General features: G+C 38.7%; 1 protein-coding gene across 1 annotated transcript in view; it reads left to right on the forward strand.

Moving 5' to 3' along the window:
• The window catches only part of PTPN13 (protein tyrosine phosphatase, non-receptor type 13 (APO-1/CD95 (Fas)-associated phosphatase)), a 98573-nt gene that overhangs the window by 38689 nt on the left and 39560 nt on the right, over positions 1–20324 (forward strand). The window contains exons 8-16 of the mRNA XM_009326069.1: positions 6793–6888; positions 8716–8810; positions 12504–12511; positions 15277–15496; positions 16992–17066; positions 17176–17350; positions 18397–18550; positions 18702–18840; positions 19249–19401. Coding sequence (XP_009324344.1) covers positions 6793–6888; positions 8716–8810; positions 12504–12511; positions 15277–15496; positions 16992–17066; positions 17176–17350; positions 18397–18550; positions 18702–18840; positions 19249–19401 — 1115 coding nt within the window. The remainder of the gene's footprint in view (positions 1–6792; positions 6889–8715; positions 8811–12503; positions 12512–15276; positions 15497–16991; positions 17067–17175; positions 17351–18396; positions 18551–18701; positions 18841–19248; positions 19402–20324) is intronic.

Genomic DNA, 20324 nt, shown 5'->3' on the forward strand with positions numbered 1-20324 from the left:
CAATTCTGAACACTAAGAACAGACTCCAAAAATGTGTTAATCTTGCCAAGAGATGGGAGAGTAAGTTCCGCATCTCTGCTGTTATTGTTCATTCTTGTTTTTGTTATGTAGGTTTTGTGAGCTTAGGCAGAATTGTTTAGAGTTGTGAAGTTGTGAGGTGTTAAACCCAAGCAGTTTATAGAATCATAGAATAGTTTGGGTTGGAAGGGACCTCTAAAGGTCATCTAGTCCAACCCCCCTGCAATAAGCAGGGACATCTTCAACTAGATCAGGTTGCTCAGAGCACTGTCCAGCCTGACCTTGAATGTTTCCAGGGATGGGGCATCCACTACCTCTCTGGGCAACCTCTTCCAGTGTTTCACCACCCTCAGCGTAAAAAATTTCTTCCTTATATCTAGTCTGAATCTACCTCCCCCTTAGTTTAAAGCCATTCCCCCTTGTCCTGTCGCAACAGGCCCTGCTAAAAAGTTTGCCGCCATCTTTTTTATAAGCCCCCTTTAAGTACTGATAGGCTGCAGGAGAGCAGATCTGTACCAGGAGAGCAGATTTTGGTTTTGTAGTGCTTTTGAAACTTGGAAATTGTTGTTTGGCACTAACTGATAGTGTCCCATTTCAGAGAGAAAATAATAGTCTACCTTTTACATTTTGCAAGCCTGCATTGCTGCTCAAAAGCATGTGTCATCTGGTCTCCCTTGCTCCCAGCTTTCTTTGCCTTCTCACCCACAAAACTGATTGTATCTTCTGAGAGTTATGAAGTGTAAACACACTTCAGTTTTTGTATCTTAGGCCTACCTTCAAATGGCGCAATAGTAAGGCACAAGGCTGTGAGATGGTAGCCTCATATGAATCTCTCCCTTTTATTTGCTTAGGCAGCTTCCCACACACCGCCCCCCCGCCTTGTTTTGGGTGTACGCATAATTCAAAGTGAATTGGTTTATGTGTTCCTTGAGTGAATGTGCATCCTCCTTCTTTATATGCAGTTTTGCTTATGAGTATGTTGTAAATGAGATGCACGAGGGAGCAAGGCATAAAGATTGCCTATGTCCTGGTGGAATACAGGAGCACAAAACCAGTTAGGAGAGTAGTAATGTAGCTGTCTGTGAGTTAAATAGCAGACAGGGAGGAAAAAGAGGGGAGGATACCAAAAAAGCTGATCTTGCTGAAGCTTTGGAATGCTGAATCCAGGGGTGGGGGAATGGGGGTGGTTTGGGAATATTCTCAAGCCTTTGTTAAATGTTTTTGCAGTTGGGAACCATGTGAATCCCAGAGCCTCAAGTTGTGTTTATCCCTCTCTCTTTTTACCTTTGATTTTTCCAACTGAAAACCCAGATGATTAAGTCCTCTTTTTTTTGTCCACTTATTGCTCTCCGCTTCATACAGTCTGCAAGAAGAGGCAGTAATATTCTGTGTTTCTAGAGATGAGTGTCTGCTTGCTAAAGTCTTCTGTGCCTTTATCTCACAAAACAGTGTTTACCCTGAAGACTCATCTGGACCCCATTTATAAAACTTCCATATTATGACTGCATGTGTTTCAGTGGGAAGTTACCGTCAAGGATACTCTGAATGTCTGGATTTTAAAAGCTCTCTTAGTTTGAAGCTGCATTTTTGAATAAGGGAAAATTTCTGGAGGTAATCAGCAGCTCTTGGTAGTAAACTTATCCCAGCAAATGAAGCCCCAGAGATTTGAATTTGGGAGCTTCTGTAGAAGTGGGTTAAATGGGAGATTGGATTTAGGGCAAAAGAGGAATAGCTGCTTTACAAACTTATCTCTGTAAATTCAATGAAGTGTGCATACTTTCTTTTTCTCTTGAATTGTATGTACTCAGTTCATGTGTAGGCTAAGCAGAGGAAATGCGAGTCATCCACAATGGTCTCTCTATTTGCATGTGAAAGGAAATTAAGGCTGAGTTTACACATCTTACGATCATCATGCTGCGGTATTATTTAAATTCAGTGGTGGCGAAATGGATTCTCATGTGGTTGGTATGTCCAGTAAGGATAAGGTTCAGTTAGAACAATGTTAGGAAATAGTATTAATGAAGCTGAAGGGTAGGATAATGGATAGTTGACAGTATCAACTATTTTAGTTAGAAAACTTTCAGTTGTTAATTTTACTGACACTATAGAAGTTTTGCAAGGAAAAAGAAAGAAATGTTTGTGGGATTTTTGTAAAGTACAAGTACTCTGGCATCAGCCACTATTATTTTGTTCTGAATTACATAGTTTAACATAAGGTAGTAGAACAGCTCTTACAATTCCATAATTGCACAGCAAAGTGGCATCTGCTTTACTGAGCTTTCAGTAGCTCACGCAGTCTGGTATTATCAATTTTTAGTCAACACATTACATTCTCAGTTGGATAAAACATTTAAATTAAAACAAACAAACAACTTTATTGGCCATACTTCTAGTCTGTGTCTGTTTCCATTTACATACCTTATCCTAGAAGGCATGATCCGGATCCAGAAAAGAAGGGTGTCTTTCTAAGTACAAGACACTGAGTTCTTACCAGACCCTGGAGTTATTTTTAATCTTGCTGTTTTCCTTTCCAGCCTAGCCCTAGAGTTGGGTGTTTTCTGCAATTTTACAAGGCTCTGTTTCTTCCTGTCACTCAGATCCTGCTAGACCCTATGTATCAGATGTCGGTTAGGCGCTCTAGGGAGTTGCCTGGATGGCTGGTGATTTGGGCTGCATGAGCAATACAACTTTTTCATTTAGAATATGGGTGGTGGAAATCTTGAAAGTTAAAATGAGCCCGCTCCCCTGGAAGGCTGAATGGATTTGTTTCCCTTGTACACTTGTTGGATATGAATCCTTACCAGGGATTTATTGTGGATCTCTGCATTCTTCCTGTTAAACCTATGCTGCCTTATAATTCAAGTTTTCTTAGATGAAAAGAGGAAAAGGAAGAGTAAATATGACTCTAACCTATTGGTTAAACTCTTGTGAAAGAAGCAAGTTCCAGCCTCTCCTAAAGGACAGTTAATGTGTTTTAAATAGTATTATAGTAACACTTTTGCGTAATAGAGACACCCACCAATAAACCTCAAAGAGCAAACAAGAGCTCCTCCCTGTCATGGAACTGCCTGTTTAACTCTGCCATCTTCTCTGTCCTCCTTCTTCTCTGTACAGGCAGTAATAATTCTGAAATAATGTGTATTTGAAAACCTGTGTATCTAATGTGAGTCATGTGTTCAGGATAATGAAATTCCAAGCTAAATGTGGTTCTCTGATTTCTGTTGAAGTTGGCTGAGATGAGGTAAATTACTTGTCTGGGCTTGCATGTCTTGCCTTGCGTTAACAGTGTGTCTTGTTATTTTTATGCTGTGTTAGGTGCCTGTAAAGTTGTGCTCTGCTGGCTTTGATAGGGAGTTTGAAAAAGTACCACTGCAGCACTAAGCAGCACAAACACAGATTCTTCAAGTTGTAACGCTTCATTCATCTCTGCATCATGGTGCTACCGTGTGTTAACTTAAATTATTAGTACAAGTTTTGTATATTCATTTTAGTTATGGACTTTTACAACATGCCTAAACTCAGGTTTGTTTTTCTGCTAAGGTATGAAATGACTTGAAGTGTTCTGGTAAGAGACTGTAATCTAAACACTGAAAAGTTAAGAAGGGTAACTGGTAGAATAATTTTTGCTACAATGTGCTTGATGTTTCTGGAAGTTAAATCGATTCTGAAGTCTCTTCAGTCACCAAAAATAACAATTAAACAAACAAACACCCCAACCAAACAAAAAAACCCAAAACAAAACAACAAGCCAAGGCCATTCAAAAATCCCAGGGAAAATTGTAAATATGGGAGATAAGTTGTTTTATTTTCGTCTTCAGCTTTTATTGATGTCATCTTTCAGTTCCTTCTGACCCAGACAGGCTAGAAGTTTGTCCTCATTTTTGAAACTATTGTGTGAAAAGCTTAACTTTAACTTGATCCCAGAATTGAAACTCTGTGACCTTTGGAAGCCAATTCTTAATTAGCAGTTTGGCTTGGACATGATTCAAGTGTCTTCTCTGAAGTTAAATCCTAATGTGATATGTTAGAATTGAGGAGAATTTGCTGGAGGAGAGGAGACAGCATAAATGAATTGGGTAATTTTGCAAGAATTATAGATACAGTAGTCTCAATATTTACAATTTAATTGAATGTTTGCAGGTCTGTAGTGCATATCCTGTCTATGGCCCACAAGAGATTAAGTTTGGTTAAGAGGAGGTGCAGTGTTGGGAGGATGTGTAGGGGGTGTAGCTAGACACGTGTATATACCAGCAGAGAACTGGAAGGTGGTTGCCAAAGAGAAGATGCCCCAGCAGCAAACACTTCCACATCTGTATATATTTTCCCTAAACTGAGCAAAGCAAAGAAAAATCTAGAGGATTTATCCTGAATTTCAGGCTGTAGCTTCGTAATTGCCTTTACACTTTTGTCTCTAGGCTGAATAGGCTGATAGTCGTTGATGCAGCCCCATGTGGAAAGGTTGTAAAATGCCTCCAGAAGATGAGAAGAGTATCTTTGCTTGTGTTATTGGGATAAGTTGTATGGTCTTGCTTAGGGAGAAAGATGTGACAAGAAAGGAGGGTGGTCCCATCTCTGTCTCTACTTGTGAATGCTGGGAGAATAGGTTTAAACCTAGCTGGGCCTCATGTGGAGGTCTGTGAAAACATTGAGATAAGCAGTGATTGGGAATCTTGCTTTGTGTTTCTTGGCTCATGAACTTACCCCTTGGCCTATAGCAGGGTGCCAACTCCTAACAGGATGCGTCAAGAGAAGTCAAGTACCCTGCAGAGTCAGATATCACATGACCACATACAAACACTTGTTTTGTGTTTTAACTGCATATTTCTGTTTTATCACTTAACATTTATTTTTTGCAAAATTTCATGTCTCAAAGAACCAGGATGGAGCCACAATTTGTCTGTGATTCCGGAAGCCCAGGCTGCTGACTAGGTGGAAAAAATTAAATCTGTTTAAAATCTCATGTTATATTTTATTGTTCCCTTTCCATCCTCTTGCTTCAAAGTCAGTTTAGCAGACTTGAAAAACCTACAGCTAATAAAACTACTGGGAAAGAAGAGATCTGTTTTCAGTTAAACATTTCTGTACTGTAGCTCCAGTATCATGTTTGGATTGATGCTTCACTTAAAGGGCTGGGAACATTTTAAAAATACATTTCCAAAAGCTACCCACTGAATTTGGTTTTTATTTCCCTTGTTAGGCAAGTAATTGCTAGATTGGTAGTAGATTTCTTTGTTGTAAAATCCAGAACACTGAAAGTAGCCATTGTGAAAGACTGAAGCAACCCCACCCCCAGTGAATTCTCTTCATCTTGCTGTAGGTTGGTTTGCAAATGTGCAAGCAGTATTGCTTGTTTCTGAGAGTAATGTGAAATGTCCTTAGGATTAATTGGGTTTTATGCTGCTAAGCTGTGCAACTGGGATGGGCTTGTGGGAGCAGTTGGTTTCATGGGTTGATTGGTGACTTTGCTTACTTTTCCCAGTTTTCTTAACAATCTTGTATTTGGTGGGACAGTGGGGAACTGCACAACCCAAGTGAGCTGGTAGAAACGGGGGAAATGCTGGCTTTTAAGGAGGAAGGTTTTGGAAACAGATAGTCCAAAATTAACATGAACTAGTCTTTAGTCTTGGTCTACTGCATTATCTGATATCTTTTCATGCCTTTTTCCTATTTGGAGTTTTCCCCGCTTCTGTAGGAAGTCTGAATGAGTAGTGCTGTTGACTGCATGTCTAACTTGTCCTCTGACCTAATACAGGTTATGCCACAGGTATATTGTTTTCTGGATGTGGGAAGTTGGAACCTCCAACTTCCTTTTTGCAGTGTCCAGACTCATCTGCTCATGTATTCCCCATTTTGTATTCTTACATTTTATATTCCTTGCTGTAGTGATTTGCACTTATCTTCACAGCAGCTACCTGTGTTTTCTCTATATCATCACTTTTGTTTCCAAAAACATTAACTATAGTTGGACCAGAGACAGCCTTCTGCAAATAAAGACACCTGAAGTTTTCTCTCACTTAGGCAGTGAAGCATTGGTAATCCCAAAATATGGGGACTTTTTTTGTCTTGTTTTCTGCTTTTATGTACACTATGTGGTTGTTCATTGGCTTGTGCATAGGAAAGTTTTGGGAGATTGTTGCAAAAGTTAAGTACATACCCCTTCTGTGGAGTCCTTTGCTCCAGTATGTTATTTAAAGAATCCACTGAGAGTAGGAACCAAGACTGCTGTATTGATTTCTCATCACATGCATGTAGCTGTTCTGGTTAATTAAATATCCTATAGGGACTTATTAATTGATTGTTAATCATATTTTGTGGATGTCAAAGATGAGCTGAATTAATTATAATTTTCCAGTTCTTGCTTTGTCTCTGTGTATGTTTTTCTTTTTCATTGTGAAGGAACGAGGGACTGGGTCCTGGTGGTTGCTTTCTACATGCAAGAGGTACACACCAAATGTTTTCATCAGTTTTGTTTGCAGGAGGGATTGGGTTTTGCCTTAGGTTTTGTTGTTTTTTTAAATATTAGTTTTAACTTGGAAGTGACGATGAGAGAGAAGTTCAGAGGAGGTGGCTCTGTTAGGATAGCCAAGAGAGGCCAGGCAGACCACGGAACCCTCAGGCTGCAGGGACAGAATGGGACTGCACAGCATCCACAGAGTGTTTACTTTCAGACCTCATAGCCGCAGACAGGCGTTTAAAAATGCTTTGGAAAGATTTCAAATGTTAATTAGAACTGTTGCTCTCTTACTCTTCTGATACCCTGATTTAAACTTTCAGAGCCTTTGAGAAGGTACAAATCTTACCACAGCGACGTTTATAGTACCTCAAGTGAAAGTCCATCTGTTATTTCTTCGGAACCAGATTTCAGGCAAGGTAAGACCTGTGTTTAAAAAACAAAACAAACACAAACAAACCAGCAAAAACTGAAAGAAAGAAATAAAAAATGTAAAGACAAAAGTTCACGATGAAAAATAGACCCCAAAAATATGAAGTTAAATCTTTAGTAGGAAGCTTGATAATTACCACTAATACGAAGTTGTAATGATCTCATGTAATTACAACATTGTGTACGTCTGTTCAGAAATGAATTTGACATTCAGCACTCTGGAAGGGAACTTGGTGGGAAAAGCTGGAAATGGTAACTTTTTACTGGAGTGCTTGTTTTAAATAACATGCTGTCTTTAGAGGCACAAAAATGATCGGGTTGTTGTTAGTGTACAATAACACTACATTGCAAAAGCTTTATATGGGACATACATGGTTTAATTATTTTTATATCAGTGGGTTTTACTGTGAGCATTACATGGTTGATAACTTATAGGCCAAGGATTTCAGTGTAATGCAAAAGTAGTACATAGTACAGGCTGTTTGTATGATAAATTTAAGTAAGTTCTATGAAATCAATGGCTTGGAAAAGCAGGAGATTGTATGAAAAGTTGTTTGCTGATATATGGCAGGAAGGGTTTTCTTTACACGGTGGAAGCACAGCATGGAAGGAAATGCTTGGAGCATTTTTTGAAGGAAGTGCTAGAATGGTGAAAAGAAGTCAAGAGGAGAGCACAGTTGATGAAACAGTCAGCTTTGCAGAATCATTATAAGTGATGGAGATAAACCATTTGATGAAAATGAGGAAAGAAAGCAATAGTTAGGAAGCTAGAGTATAGCTGCACCGCATGTATTCTGTATGCACCAAATTCCAACCGAGCCTCCCTGTACTTGCTGCTCTCTCAACCTTCCTTGTCTTTGTCTATCCTCCTGCTTACTGAGCCAGAAGCCTAAGGAGCAGTAACAAGTAGCAAGGCTCCTGTAACGCATTTCCCTTCATTTGCTTGCCATTTAGAACAGGTTGTTTATGTGTTCCAGTCCAAAGTCAACAACTCCTAAGTTTGTACAGGCAAGAGAGAGCTGCTTTCTGGCTACTAGTAGTAGTATTGCTGGACTCAGTGGAATGACTGTCAAAAAGAACTATTTCTAAATCAACGTGGCTGTAATGTGTTCTGCAAGAGCTCTCCTGCTAGCTCTGTTTACTGAGGGTACAGTAAGAAATGAAAGTCAGGTAGTTTGCAAAATCGAGCTCTAAGTGTAGCATCTCAGGTGCTGCTACAGGAAGACATACCAGCAAAGGAGTTAACTGTTACAAATAGCAGGTTAGAATATTGCCAAAAGAAAAAAAAAATTTTTGTTATAAATTATAAGGAGGAGTCAAATTCCAGGGACAAAAATTAAACACAGGAGCTCAGCAATATACTGGTTTCTTAACTCCCTTCTTGTGAACTGGATGCATAATTACTTTATCTAGCTGCTCTGTTTCTGTTCTGGAGTGGTTTCATATGTTGTCTCTGCCATGTATGTGTCTCAACTCATGGCTGACAAAGAAATGTGTCACCTTGGAAAGATGTCTATGCAATTGGGAGGTGGGTTTTAATTGTGGTTTCTTTTAGGCCTTCCTTAGTATTCTTCTTCAAAGGACTTGTGTAGTGCAGCTGTCTTCATTGGGGGGAAACTATAAGATTGCTTTGAAAACTTGAATCAACTTCATAATGCTAGTTTGTCTAATACTGTAATGCCATTGTGCAGAACACATGAATCTTATTCCTTCTAAGTAATCTCATATGACTGATAAGTCCTTGATTTTTAGACGGGATTACTCTGTGTGCTTTGTTGCCCAGTCCAGTATTAATTTGTCTTTTGGTTTGCTAGTGAGAAGAAATGAAGGTTTCAAGAGAGATGATGCCAGTGGTGCTTTGCCAGGTGCTGATGATATCTCTACATCAAGTCAAGCTAATTCTCAGAGGGCAAGGTAAACCCTGTGAAAACAATGTCTTGGAGTGCTTTGTCTTTATCAAAGAAAGTATTCTAAATCTGCAAGCGAATTTTTCACTCCCATCCCAGCTTCTGTTTAAGGTTAAAAAATGGCATGTTGTACTTGAAAGAAAATAGCATTTCAGAATTACATATTGCAGTCTGAAGTACAAGTCTCATGATGCACTGTGGTGTATATGTTAGGAGTCCAAATTCAGTTCCCATATTTAATGGAGACTAGGTTGTACTCTATCAAGTTGCTATATCTGTCAGAAGGTCAGGGGCTATGTTCTGCTTGCAAATATTTAATAATTTTAATTTTGATTATACTTTTCTAATAATTAATACAGATTAATTAATATTTCTAATAATTAATACGAGTTGATTTGCATTTTTTCATTTAATAAGGAAATGATAGCATGCTTATTTCTTTGAAATAAGCCAAAAGCCATACATTTGGTTGGTTATTCTGGCAAACTCTTAGTTTATGTTGTTGTGTTTGGATTTTTATTTTTTTTTTAATACCTCAGCACTGATTAGGCAGGCCAATTCAGTAACAATTTATGCTTTTTGAAATTTATTTTGCTGTGCTGTCTATTTGAATATTACGTCTGTTTGCGTTTTATTTCTTCAAGTGCCATTCATCAATATTGCTTTAAAAAGTAGGTTCTGCTTTGTACATCACCTTAATACAGCATCTTTGTACAGCAGAAGCCTATCTTGCCATACCTGTTAGGTTTTGAGAGTGGTTCCATTCTACATGTTTGAGAAATTTTATTGCCATTGACCTTTTGGATGGAAAATTTTCTTCTAGTCTCTGCCAGACGCTGAATCACCTTGGAATATTTTATCAAAATGATTCAAATAATTTTTGTAGTAGGGGAAAATGGAAAAGACACGTGTTTTTCCCCTCTTCCCTCACCACATTACAACAACAAAGCCTTCTCTCGGCAGCTTTTTGCTTTGTTTGGGGCATATCAGGAGAAAGATTGCTGCTGTGCTTAGTATTTTAGGATATTTTATATGTTTTTGGCATAAGTTGGATGGGAATCCTGCTCTATCCTATTAAAGAAATTTAGAGGTGTCTGAAGATTGGAACTGTTTCACTTGTGATGTGGCAAGGCTGCCAAATGTGTCCTCCGTGTTCATTAAACATAGAGTGGTGTGCAGCAAGTAGGGCTTAGAGCCGTGCTTTGAACATGGAGATGAAAATAAATTAACATCTGCTTTTTGCACTATATTGTGTGCCTTAAAATGGATCTGAGTAAGGCAGGGTCTCAGATGAGCTGGATCTGAGTGCAGATGAACAAGAGAACACTTACTTGGAAATCTTACAGCTTTTGGTGATCTGCTGAGCAGCTGCATTGGTTTTCTTAACTATTTGCACTTTGCCTGAAAAACGTAAAGTCATTTAGAAATGTATATATTGGCGTTTCTTGCATGGGAGAAGTATTAGGCATTGCTTAGCTGGGTCAATGCTGCTTTGTTGGCAGGAAAATGGTATCTATTCATGTAATAGCATACGTGTTGAACTGCAGTGTCCAAGCAGTCTTAGAAATCCAGCCTGACTTGATGTAAGAGGATTTTGGCTAGTATGTGAGCTTTTAGAGCAAATTTTCAAGGACTCAGGTTACAGGTTTATGTTCCTGTAACCCGGTTAAAGAGCTGTAAATTTCTGCTTTGCATTTTATACTGTCTTAGCACCACACTAAAATGGCAAAGTAGACTGTTACTACTGTGTGTACAGAATGATTGTATAGCTTTCTTATTTGCCATTGTTTTTTTCTTTTGGTGAATACTGCTAAGTCAGCCTTCATTCTTCTTTGACTTGAACCGAGGAAAGTTGCCAATTCAACACTGTAGCTATGCTTCAAAATAAAACAGCAGTAATTTGCGGATGCTGATAGAACTTTTGTTTTTATTTACAAAATGTTTCAGAAACGGAAGTAGTATGTGGTATGTAAATGAGTCACGTTGTAAATGAATCGGGCTTATTATGCAAGTGAAAAAGCCATGGTAAAACAGTACATACTTTCTCATGGTTTGTTTTACATTATTTTACTTTATATTGCTCTGTTAAGACTGGTACCTTTAATGGACGTATTTTGTATATGCGTGAAATCTGGAAAGAAAGTATTCTTTTGTAAATGCAGCATAGACTTACCTGTTGTGCTTAGCAATGGAATGAATTTTACATGTATGTAACTATACAGCCTTACTTCAAGGCTTAGTATTTTTTTGAATCTCCTGTTTCTGCTTGGCCTCCTCTCTGTGCCTTTGCTAACAGATACCACTCTGTTCTTGCACAAATATGTCATGGTAGGCTACCACAGATAGTTCTTTACTGATTTTCATAATTGTTCCCCCATTTTCATAAGGCGAAAAAGCTTTTTTTAATCTAAGTACCAGACTAGTAAGTATATCCAAGGTGGAAAAATGAAGCCAAACTCCTGAAAGCTAGTTTTGCTAGATTTTTTTTGTAGACCTATTGAGAAACAGGAAAGCAGCCACAAGCAGAATTTGGTCCTAAAATAATACTTAGATAATATCTCTGTTAATTATGTGAGCTGAATAGAAAACAGTGTGCACGTGCTCTCTCTCTCTCGGGCGCGTGCTCTTTCTCTCCAACAGCTGTTACAACTTTCCAGTGCTAACAAGTGTAAAAAGCAATACCATCAAAGATGGTAGCTAGTGAAGCAGGGAGATTTCTAAGAAAGTAACTTAGTATTTTTATCCAGAACATTGCATGTTGCTGCTTTAAAATGTCCTGTGTTGCAGAAGACCATGGCTTTTAAAACTTCAGAAATATAAGCTCTCAAAGTAAAACTCTTTGATAACAAGTAGTTCCAAGGAGCAGATTCTCAGAGCTTACATTTTTTGGCTTGTCGTTTGATTTCAGGGTTTGGGGAAGTGTATGCAACTTAATCCATTACTTGAATTCCATCAGCACTTGGGAGCATGTTTCAGTGTTTTTCTCTGTGTTCAGAGATACCATCTGCACTTCAATACATATTAAGTTTACTGCTCCTGTGGCATGTCCTTAGAGGCAGTCTGCTTAATTATCCACGGAATTATCCTTGTAAAGCTGAGTTGTAAATCAGATAGGATTTGGATTTGAGAGTCTATCGCCAATAATAAAAAAACAGTGAAGCTGTTCAGAGTTATCAGCCAGCATGACTTGTGCTGTTTGGGTGGGCTGGCCTGCCCTTAAACTAGCAGAAGCCATAGATTTTTTTTCAGTAGTACTCTCAGAGTACACTCAAACCCTTCTTGTTGTCTGTGACTGTTGTTATCCTTTAAACTTCTTGGAATGCTTTCCTCATGGCAATGGATACTTGTGTCTGTGTTTCCTCTTTGTATTCCTTATTTTTGTACTCCCTTTTTTTCTTCCTTCCTTCCTTCCTTCACTATTTCTTCCTTTTTCTCTCTAGGAGCAGCAGCTGACATGGATCTCTTCCTTCTGTTGCCTTTTCCTTCCACTAGATTTCATTTCCATATCCTTCCTACCTTACCAAAAGGCATCCGTCTTTCTCAGTCTATTCCTGACCTTTCCACTGCACTAGTCATTAGAGAATGCCTACCTGCTTCCCTTCTTCCAACTCCCTTCTCTGATCCAATACCTGCTAATTTCTTGGTAAGTACAATAGGTGAGGAGTTAATTCACTTCCCTCTTCTATAGGAGTCAGCCTTCCAGGTGACTGCTCAACTACCATCTTCAGGTTAATAAGTAACTGTGAGATTCTGGTTTGCAATCAGACATGGATGACAATACAGAGTAGCAGCCAAGTACTTACCTGATGAAGTACCATAGGAAACACACTTTTATGATGTTAACTGTTAGGAATGTAATTTGGATTTTTTTTTTGTTGGAGTAATAATACTTGCATATTCTGAACTTCACGGAAGAGCTCTACCTTCTGTATCTGTCAACAGTATCTCCTCTTCTGTAGAATGAGATGCATTCCTTGTCTTAGAACCTAAAGAATGAATCATGCTGATACCCTCCATAGAAAATTGTCAGGCTGACCATGCCAGAGTTAGTTTTACTTACCCAAGATGCTGAAGCATGCTGATTTCTGGTTGGTGATAGTGCTTATATACTAAGTTAGGAAAATCTTGAAAGCATTAGGTTTTTGAGCTTCCTCCCTGGGCACCCCACACCTGCCCCAATTTTCAGATAAACTAATACATGTCAATGAAGATGATAAACCAACATAATGATAATACTTTACACAGTAACTTATGATTCTGTCTATTGCAGAGAGCTGTATGTTATTAAAAAAACAAAATTTTTTCTGCAGTAGGGATTTTCACATTAGCAAGTGTTTTCAGATACAGCCAGTTCCAACATGTCTATCTTTTTCATATCATCTTTGATAATTCATAGATATTTATGTTCAGAAAGTGTTTGTTTTTGTTTTATTTCAGAGCCCATCCTTAGACCTTGATCTGAAGGGCGCTCGTGGGTGTATTTAGCTTTTGTTCATTGTGAATTTTCCCACATATGTTGATCTTAATAAGCTTCCTCTTGGTGAAAAGCTAAGCATGTACACAAGTCTTTGCAGGCCTTTTCTCATTACTTTGTCCTTTTAGGTGCACATTAAGTCTGTTGCAGAAAGTAACAGAGGAAGGAGAAGGGAAGCAATGCTATGAAAGCCCTGCACAATGGAAAGGATAATGGGCTCACGTTAATACATTTTTCTGTTACTACCCTATATCTTCCTTGAAATTCCATTTGAGGAATTTCAGTGTTTTGCTCAGTTTGTGGTGCATTAGTGGCATTTTATTGTTTGGACTCTCATGATAACATAACTCTTCTTATTTTAATGCTGGTTTTGTATGCTAACCAATGAAACTTTAGTATTAAAAAAATTAAGAGAATGCAGTGCACTGTTCACACTATTGGCATTCATTAGAAACTTTGCTGTAAAAGGATGGGAAAAAAAATTTTTGAAATCATGTCCACCAATTAGCATAGACAACTGTACTGTCTAGACAGGTGCATTTTCTCATAGTTCATTAACTGATTTGTCATTCACCAAACATATGTTTAGGTTCTTTTAAAAAGTAGGTATATAAATGTAATGTCTTTAAAAGTCTGTAGACTACCTTTTACTACAAAGGGCTGTACGTCAGTGTCAGTGCAGGACTTACTGTACGTTTATCTGTATTCCTAAACTTCAGTGCAATGATATGCAGGCTTCAAAACACTTTCTTTGCCCTTTCATGTTTTTCATTACTCCAGTGTACCATCTAAACTAACACTTAGCTTGGAATTGCTATAAGTGTTTTCTGGTGGATGAAAGTCTTATTAGTTTCCCCTGTGCATTTGTGTTTAAAAATTGTCTCTGTATAGTTATGTTAATGGAGGGAGAACATTGTTTTTCTTGTTTTAGGATTTCTAAAGAAGCCTTGATTGGTTTATATTTAGTTTGGGGTTTAAAGGTGTTTTTATGTAAGCATGGGTCAGAGGGAAGGGAAGTGGAAGTTCGTTTTATTTTTCTTGGAATTCTCCTTTCTTCACATTTCCAAACCTCCTGATTTTCAAATAAAAAATGGCTTTTGTTCACCCAAAATGGGACATGGATTTCTTTCCTTCCACAGAGAATAAAATTGGTAGGACATTTGGGATACATACCTGCTGAGAAAAGAACTGGAGGATAGGTTGCTGTGTTTTTCAGAAATGCTGATGGGGGGTTTTTTTTGTTTTTCTCTTTTTTTTTTTTTTTCCCTTTGGATTATTAATTTAGACTCTAATTTATTTTTTATGGTGGCTGTGTCAACCAAGCCATTCTTAGGAATTTGAAAGAAAAGGGATTTTTTTCAGCAAAATAAGATGATGAAAAATTAGTGTATGATATTTAGAATAATTTAGTATGTAGGATGTTGATACATACAAAATATTTATATAAATATTTCAAGCTATGCTACTGCTCAGGAAAAATCAGGGAATAAATAGTGCTGCTCAAAGAATTCTTAAAGAATTGCTACAGAGGAAGTGATTGGAGCAATATTTACTTATATAAAGTCCACTATTATTTTAGTTTTTTCTTTAACAACATGTTTTTGAGCACGCCTTTTTCACAGTCCCTGCTTGAACGGAGAAATTAAGATATTTTCAAAGCACTAATATTTTTCTTCCTCCTGTGTGTTTACTGGTTTTGTACTGATTCACTAGGTTTGTAGTGTCAAGTATTTTTTTTAGACTGCAGCTGAGCCTTTATTTTCATATGAATAAATGACAGGCAGCTGTAGAAACTTGGCATGTTTGCTCATTTTCTATATTGATGGATTGCTGTAGAGTGCTAACCTCCTGGCTGCTGAATAAATGTTGTGTTTAATGTAGTATTTGATAATTAGTTTTTGTGTTCTGGGTTTCCACTTAGGTAAGTGCTTAAAGCAGCAGAATGTCTTAGGTATACCTACTAAAGTCTTTCATCCCCTCTGACTATACCATAGGCAACATGAAGCACCATTTGAAGGCAATCTAGTAAGTCAAGAAGTGATGCTAAAACGTCAGGAAGAAGAAATGATGCAACTGCAAGCTAGAATGGCTCTCAGGCAGTCCCGACCTAACCTCTACCCAGGAGATGCAATTAGGTCCTCAATGCTTGATATCACCAGAGATCCGCTGAGAGAAATAGCCCTGGAAACAGCCATGACACAAAGAAAACTGAGGGTAATGCCCTGATCTCAGGTGAACTCTTATTTTCATTGAAACAGAGCAGTGTCTTGACTGAAACTCTAATATTCATAAACTGGGTCCTGTATTAAACAGTCATTAACAGATTAAATACTAGGTGTTTGGTGTTGCCCTGATAGGAAAGACCTACCCTTACAGGGTAAAATTCTGAGGTTTTTTGTCATTAGTGGCTACGCAGCCTAAAGCTGGTATCAAGAGATGCTAAAACAGACAGCAAGCCTTGACTAAAGATTGCATCAATTAAACAATATAGCGTCCTAACAAAGGTAAGGTATAGTTTTCTTCTGTATTCTGTGGTGTTTTCAACCACTTTGGTTTGCATTCATTTCTCTTAGTGGAATGCGGATGTGTCCCACCAACATCAAAGGTTGTTAAATGAACAAGTTGGGAAGGTAAAGAAAGGCAGGGAGGATTCATTTGGCCCTTGGGTTCATCCTGAATCACCATGCAAACTCCCCTTTCCTTTCCCAGCTGTCTTGGTATGTGGATGAAATATAAGATTACAAAGAAGGAGATGGAGGTATAGGTAAATAGAATGGCTGATGTTTAGACGAGATGATGGCTTGGTGCCCTCTGCTGCTGCTTTCAGTGAATTGGATTTATTTATTGTTATTTTTTTAAGGATGGGAAAACTTGAAACAAGTCTCAGGTGAATTTGCTGTCCTAATCCAGGGTAATATTCCTGTATGTGTCTCCAGTCCATAGCACTCTGACCAGTTAGTTCATGTAGGCTTTAACTAACCAGGTTGGTTCCCCCAAGCCCTTAACAGGTTTACGTGCGGATGTTTTACATATAGTACACAGTAGGTAGTAGGCAGTAGCCATTGAAGGTTTTACCTCAAAAAGGTGAATCTTGGGCCACTTTTTTTAATGTGGTATTGAAGTGGGTATTGTGCAGAGGACTTCCTTTAACAGTTTGGACAGGTAACCTCCTATAATTTACAGGGTGAATTAGTAGAACATTTATTTGTCTACAGGCAGACAGAAATTGGCCAGGATCTCTACTTGAACCCAACAGACAGAATTATGCTGAAACATTTCAGTCTTCAGGAGATGAGACTTGTGTGTTCACAGGCAGAGATTTGTAAAGGTGGAATTGCCACCAATGCAGAAAACCTTAGTAACGACAGGCAGTTGCTTACTGAGATAAGCCCAGATGGTCCCAATATGCAACCCACACCCTGCATTTTAAAGGAAGACAAATAATATTACAATGTTGTCTTTTTGCCCAGCAAAGGAAGGAAAATATGCAGAGTAATAAAGTCACCAACACTGTAGCTTGCCAGTGGTATCTGGTACACATGCTGGCAAAATCAGGTTCTTTAGACTTACCAGCTCATGGGAGGAATTCAGTACAATTTTCTAGTTTCGGCCTTTGGTTTCTCTTTTGCATTTGGAGGGCAGGAGTTAACTGTGCCTCAGTCTGTTCTTCCAGCAACACAGTGTTCATTCATACTCTTGTGATTTGCAGAATTTCTTTGGCCCCGAGTTTGTGAAAATGACGATTGAGCCATTCATCTCCTTGGATCTACCGAAGTCTATCTTGGTAAGAAAGGGGCTATTCAGCAATCAGTGACAGGGGAAGTATGATAAACCAACAAATGCGCTTTTATCACAAGTGTGAATGTTGGGATATTTTATTTCACAAAATGCAGACTAAGAAAGGGAAGAATGATGACACCAGGCGAAAAGTAAATGTGATGCTTCTAAGTGGGCAGAAGCTGGAGCTGACCTGTGATACCAAAACGATATGTAAAGATGTCTTTGATATGGTTGTTGCCCATATTGGCTTGGTGGAGCATCACTTGTTTGGATTGGCTACTTTAAGAGGTAAGAATAATGATTTGATGGAGTTGACAGATACAGAATAAGAAGAATTAGCTATATGGTGTTGAGAAAAGAGATGCGGAGACTGCCTGCATCTACAAAGTGTTTACTTTGAGTTACACTCTCTTGTATTGAGGCAAAATACATTCCTTGATGAAGAACAACTTTGCACAATAACATTCTATGTTTGCCTGAGTAATGGCAGCTCACCTTGGGCAGCCTTTTCCCTTTGGTTGCCAAGTTTTCTTCCCTGCTGTTTGTTGCCTTCACTCTGACTAGTACCCTTCAGAGGACATGAAACGGCTTTGGGTTCTGTTAATATGCCCTAGGCAATGTTGCAGCCTCTTGTGGAGGCAGACCTATTGGGATGCATAGGAGGGCCCCTTGTATAGAGGGAGTTGCCTTAAGAAATAAGAATTTACTCCTGAGCTGTTAATTTTTCGCTATTAAACAGACCAGAAGTTGGAATTCCACCCCCCCACAGACACACACACCCCCCCACTGGGTAGAAGGTCATTATGACAGAACTAATGTGTTCAGACCCAAATTTCCTGTCAGCATATCTCACAGGCTGTTGCAGGCCTGTAGTGCTCAGAATATTGGCATGAGATAGAAGCCCGTAGCAGCCAAAGAGCTTACTCTGTCCGTGGCAGGCTCTTAATGCTCTTGGCAATTTAGAAAGCCTTGAAAAGATTTTGCAGAAATGTAAGTGGGACAGAAGTAGTAAGGGAGGGAAGGAATGACAGATTTTGAATTTCCTATGGGATAAGAAATTTGAAATTTTCAAAGAAACCCTAGCTCCTATTTTGTAGCTATCGTGGAAGGTAAATTCCCTGCCCCCCGTGTCTTTGGGATAACTATAAAATTATTTCTTCTTCCCTTATTCAGTGTTCCCTTTAATAGCTATTGTGCTTATAGGCCATGTTAGTCAACAGAAAACCTTACTGTTCAAATTTCAGAATTGTAAATCTGGTCTTGATCCTCCAGCTGGAGAAAATGCTTGGTTTTAATGTTTTTACCCATGTGCTTCTCTTTAACATTCATGGCAGATAATGAATTTTTCTTCGTTGATCCTGACATAAAGCTAAGTAAAGTAGCTCCAGAAGGATGGAAAGAAGAACTGAAGAAAAAGAACAAGCCCCCTGTCAACTTCACTTTGTTTTTTCGCATAAAGTTTTTTGTGGATGATGTCAGTCTTATACAGTGAGTATATGAATTTTTTTAACCTTTTAAGCCCTAAATGTATTGTCAGAAATTGGATATTAATCAAATACTGGAAATTTGCTATAACAGGAAGAGTACCAAAGATGGTGTGGCGTTTTTTTGTGGTTTTTGTTTTGTTTTCCTGTTCTAGGCATACGCTGACCTGTCACCAGTATTATCTACAGTTGCGGAAGGACATCCTGGAAGACAGGATGCACTGTGACGATGAGACAGCCTTATTATTAGCATCCCTAGCTCTCCAAGCTGAGTATGGAGATTACCAGGCAGAGGTACACCATCAATTTCACCTTTGAGAAACTGTGTTCTTGCTACTTTAATTAAAGAATGAACTGTGAGCTGCCACACGTGCTTCACAGCTCTGCCCTGGACTGGAAGCTCAGCTGATACGCTGTTGGCAATTTTTGCTGTGGGCAAGTTTTCTTTTATTCTAACACAGGGCTGTTGCAGAAGCTAGTTTAACATCTGGGTGTTGAACCCTCTCTCTTCAGTGGAAGTAGAGTCAGGCTTGAATAGGAAGAAACTATATGTGAAATTAAGCTCTGGGTCAAGGTTGAGATTCTGAATCCCTCCCCTTACTCGGCTGTAATGTACGATTCTCTGTGAAATGAATGTTTATGCTTCATTTGTGCATAGAATAGTGTATGGAGATGCCATCACAAAAATGTCTTGTGTTGTAGGTGCATGGGGTGTCATATTTCAGACTAGAACACTATGTCCCAGCTAGAGTGATGGAGAAACTAGATCTGTCCTACATCAAGGAAGAGCTGCCAAAATTGCATAGCACTTATGTGGGTGCATCTGAAAAAGAGACAGAGTTGGAATTTTTGAAGGTAAGTGGGCAGCAGTTTGCTTCCTTAATCTGTGACTTAAGAAATTCCTTGTGGGAATATGGGCGCATGGACTTCAAGCAAAAGCACAGGAAAATGGCTCAGGTTCTGACTAACACTGAAAGGAAGAAAGCTGAAAAGATCTTCTCAAAAGACACATCATTACAAGTGAAAAGAAATCATAATAGACGGGAAGGAAGTCCTTTCACTTTTTTTTCCAATCAGTAGTCTTCCTGCTTTAGCTCAAACTAGTTAAAGGCAACTATTGATCTTTGTGTTTACTCTGAAGGAAGCTATGGTTATGAGGCAGCACACCATGCATTCCCGATGTCCTTTGTTCTTTCTGTTGAGAAAAAAAATATTTACATTATGAGAAGTGTTGTTACAGCTAATACTGTTTATGGTGCTTGGTATGAAGCAAGCCAAAAGCATTACCAAGCAGACTTCCTTGTGCAGGTACTATGTAAGATGATAGAAAAACTATAATAATCACAGATGTATTTGGTTTATTCTAAAAGGACCTATTAAAAAATGTAATTATGGGTTTTGCTGCTGTTGCTCATGAGATAATGATCAGGTCCTGCCTTGATACAATGGCTGCAAACAAGTTCGAGGGGTGACAGTTTGCTGCTGAGACACTGGAGATAACCATTACACTGCAATTCCAGTCACACTGTAGCTCCACAGTCTCTTTGAGAAGGTGGTGGAAGAGGCACTCAGCTGACTTTGCCCCTTCTAAGGCTGTTGCTCGTTTGGCAGAAGCGTTCTTGTAACTTAACTACAGAGAACGAGAGTAGGGGACTTGATCCTAGCTAAACCTAGTCTGACTGGGGGTGGGGTGGGGAGAGCAGTTAGATTATCTCATTTTCATTACATCAATTCATTCATTACATTAATCCCTTATGCCAGTACTGAAGAGACAGCAG

Source organism: Pygoscelis adeliae, unplaced genomic scaffold, assembly GCF_000699105.1.
Source record: "Pygoscelis adeliae isolate BGI_AS28 unplaced genomic scaffold, ASM69910v1 Scaffold610, whole genome shotgun sequence".
Taxonomy (NCBI): Eukaryota; Metazoa; Chordata; class Aves; order Sphenisciformes; family Spheniscidae; genus Pygoscelis; species Pygoscelis adeliae.